Consider the following 3,608-nt stretch of genomic DNA (forward strand, 5'->3'; position numbering starts at 1 on the left):
AATCACATAGAATGACAGGATGCCATTCCATGAGTCAGGTTTCTAGGGCTGCTGTAACAAAGCACATAAACCTAGTGACTTAAAACCACACATGTCTATCACCCTCTATGCTGGAGGCCAGAAGCTAAAATCAGGGTCACCAGCTGTGAGTCAAGGTGTGAGCAGGGCTGCATCCTTCAGGGGATCCAGGGTAGGTTCTGTCTCCTGCTTTCCCAGCTGCCAGAGGCAGCAGGCATCCTTGGCTCAAAGTTCCTGGCTCAGCTACTCCAATCCCTCCTTCCAGTGTCACATCACCGACTTCTCTCTGTGTCTGACCCCTCCTGCCCCCTTCTAGAAGGACACTTGCAGTTATAGCAAGCCCATCTGGATGATCCAGGGCAATCCCTCTGCCTCAGAGGATTAACTGCCTCTCATCACATGCAGTCCCTTATGCTGGGGAAGGGAACACAGTCACAGGCTCTGGAAAAGGACCTCTTAGGGGTGGTGGGTCGGCATTAGTCGTTAACATCAATAATTGTAAAATAATGAAATGGAACCCCAGGGTCTCATGTCAGTGTCAATGTGACAAGTGTCACAAAGTGTCTCTGTAACTCCTCTGGAGTCAGTGTTTCTCTCTGGCTGTGTGAAGGGGTGTGTGTTTAGGGCTGCACCTACCCTCCCACCCTGAAGGCTGTCTATTCCTTCTAATGACGGTCTTCCTCTCCCAGTCAGGACCACACTTCCCTCTGCAGGCACCTGACAGAGGTGCATTCCTGATCGCCAAGGGCACACATATGCAGATTGTAATGAATTCCTGCTTCAGCAGCTCAGGGCACTGTGTCTGGGGACAAATCATCTCTCAGATTTGCATTTTCTGCATTTCAAAAAAGTGAATAGTTGGAGCACTTGGGTGGCTTCACTGGTTAAGCATCCCACTCTTCATTTAGGCTCAGCTCCTCATCTCAGGGTCCCAAATGGAGTCCAAGGTCAAGCTTTGTGCTAGTGGGTGCTGCTTGAGATTCTCTCCCTCTCCCTCCCCCCACCCAGCTCTCTCTTTCTCTATGTCTCAAGAAAAAAATAAGAGTAGCAATAGATGTGGGTCATATCTAAATAGGGAGAAATAATCATTTATTTTGAGTCTTAGAAGAGTGAATGCATAAGAAACACTTCCCGCATTTGGCAAGCAGCAGACACTCATATGTGATAGCCATTCATAGGTTTATTATTATAAAACATCTTCTTCCTGAAATTCAAATATCTACCTGAAGCTCTGAGTATGAACTTACCGAGTGGAAGTCCCCCTTCCTGGATCCTGAGACACATGGTTTCCTGAACAACATGAGAGTTAGACCAAATGTTGCATGGAACTCCTTCCTTAACATGTTGTGTGGCCTCCACCAACAGTTTACATCTGTTAAAATGGGGACCCATACCCTTGATGTCTCTTTTTGCCATCTTCAGTTACCACTGTGCCCTCCAACACATCCTCCAGATCGTTCCACATAAGACAAAAGAATTAGAAATTGATGTTTTATGGAAAGCAATGTGGGAAAAAGGGAAAAGGATTTCCATAAAATGTCAGATAACAACCCACATTTAATATTCTGTATGTCCTTACCTAAGCACTGAACCCTCTCCCCTTTCTCTCTTGGTCTCTCTGCCTCTCTCTTTCTCCACTTCGTATCCTGACATCTGTCACTCTACTAAATTCAACATAGAAACTTCCTTAAGGTCTATTCACCCCAAAGACAGAAGGAACTAGAAACATTCAACCATCTCCTTAGAGAAAAGTAATTATGTTCTTTTCTGCATTTGTTGTGATTAAAAGATAACCCTGATACAGCACTGGACACAGTGCCCAATTAGTATATCCCCAGTGCTGGTGGTATTTATCATTATGCTACTTTTGTTTATGTCATGGTGGGGGAAGGTGAAACTCCTCCCTCACTTGTCTATTGGAGAAGAACCCTGTTCATTACTGGCCATACAATCTTGTGATGCTCTCCCCTGACCATAGAGAGATAACACATTCTTAGAAATAGGTAACTGGATTGGGGTTCATCACACAGGGTCAAGAAGAGAGAGGATGATCGATCACTAGAGCTTATGCAAGAGGGAAGGAGGAAACAAATGCAAAAACTAATAACCTAGCCGGCTCCAAAACCTATAGATGCATCCAATAATACCTCTTCAGAATTCTCATGTATTGAATATAGACAATGGTCCCGTGGAGAGGATCATTATCCCCAGTCCTTGCATCATACTCGTCATGACCAAACTGGCCATCAGGAACTTAGGGGACTGAATTTTCTCTGGAAGCTTTTCTTTATGGCATTCTTGAGCTCCTTATTCCTGAGGCTGAAAATGATTGGGCTGAGAAAGGGAGTAAAGACTATATAGGTGGTGGCCATCAGAGTGTGACTGTCCATAGAATGGGGACCCTTGGGCTTGAGGTAGATCATGGAGGCAAAACCATAGTGCACAATGACCACAGTGAGGTGGGACACACATGTGGAGAAGGTCTTGTGCCTGCCTTCAGCTGACGGGATCCTCAATATGGCGGCCACAATGAAGACATAGGAGAGGATGATGAGGAATAAACATCCCATCAGAGCTGTGACACACACCAGGATCACACCCAAAGTGACAGAGGATGTCTCCTCCCCACAGGCCAACTTTAAGAGGGAAAGCGCATGGCAGAAAAAATGGTGTATGACATTAGACCCACAGAAGGTGAGATGAAAAACTATCAGGATCACCATCATCCCCATGACTGAGCCACCAGCCCAGGTCCAGGACACCAGACGGGCACAGGTGCGGGTGCTCATGAGCACGTTGTAGCTCAGGGGGTGGCAGATGGCCACGTAGCGGTCATAGCCCATGATCATGAGCAGGAAGGGGTGGGTGAAGCCGAATGTGAAGGAAAAGAACATCTGGCTGGCACAGGCCAGAAAGGTGATCGAGCTGTGGCTGAAGAGCATGTCAACCAGCATGCGAGGAGTAACCACAACGGTGAACAGAATCTCAGAGATGGACAGGGCACACAGGAAGAGGTACATGGGCGTGTGCAGGCTGCGCTCACTCCAGATAGTGGCCATGATGATCAAGTTCCCCATCAGGGTGAACAGGTACATCAGCAGGTACAGCAAGAAGAAGGCAGGCAGGAGATGCTGAGGGAAGGTGGAAAAGCCCACGAGGATGAATTCAGAGACCATGCTATAGTTCTGAGCAGTCAGGGATGCTGCACCTGCTAAGACAAGAAAGGGAATGAAGGTACATGGTTTACCCCATGAAGGACAAGGATGAGTCAGCATCAGAAAACCTACCATGTGGTTACTCACATGAAAAGGAAATGTCATATATCAATCTGGGCAGCAGTTCTAGATTACTAAATTTGAGCTTCTATTTATGATTAAAAGTTGATATTTGGTGACATAAAACATTGTATTATTTTAGATATATAGCATAATGATTGACATATGTACATCTCTTAAAAATTCTTTAAGTTTTTTTTTTAAACCTGACATCAACTGAGACTTTCTTAGCTAACTAAGAATATGCACTGCAAAACTAGCAAATGCTTATGAAGTAGGGAACTATCGATGCATTATTTTAGAATCAGGAACATG

General features: G+C 45.5%; 1 protein-coding gene across 1 annotated transcript; it reads right to left on the reverse strand.

Moving 5' to 3' along the window:
- Nucleotides 1-2,264: 2,264 nt before the first annotated feature.
- Nucleotides 2,265-3,209, reverse strand: LOC122910748 (olfactory receptor 10H3-like). Its single transcript, XM_044255370.1, has one exon. It carries the CDS (start codon nucleotides 3,192-3,194, stop codon nucleotides 2,265-2,267), a length of 930 nt encoding a protein of 309 aa, XP_044111305.1. The 5' UTR covers nucleotides 3,195-3,209.
- Nucleotides 3,210-3,608: the final 399 nt, after the last annotated feature.

Source organism: Neovison vison, chromosome 6 (genome assembly GCF_020171115.1).
Source record: "Neovison vison isolate M4711 chromosome 6, ASM_NN_V1, whole genome shotgun sequence".
Taxonomy (NCBI): domain Eukaryota; kingdom Metazoa; phylum Chordata; class Mammalia; order Carnivora; family Mustelidae; genus Neogale; species Neogale vison.

Excerpts from the sequence above, each read along its gene's own strand:
- LOC122910748 (XM_044255370.1), bottom strand. The coding sequence starts at position 3,194 with ATGGTCTCTGAATTCATCCTCGTGGGCTTTTCCACCTTCCCTCAGCAT.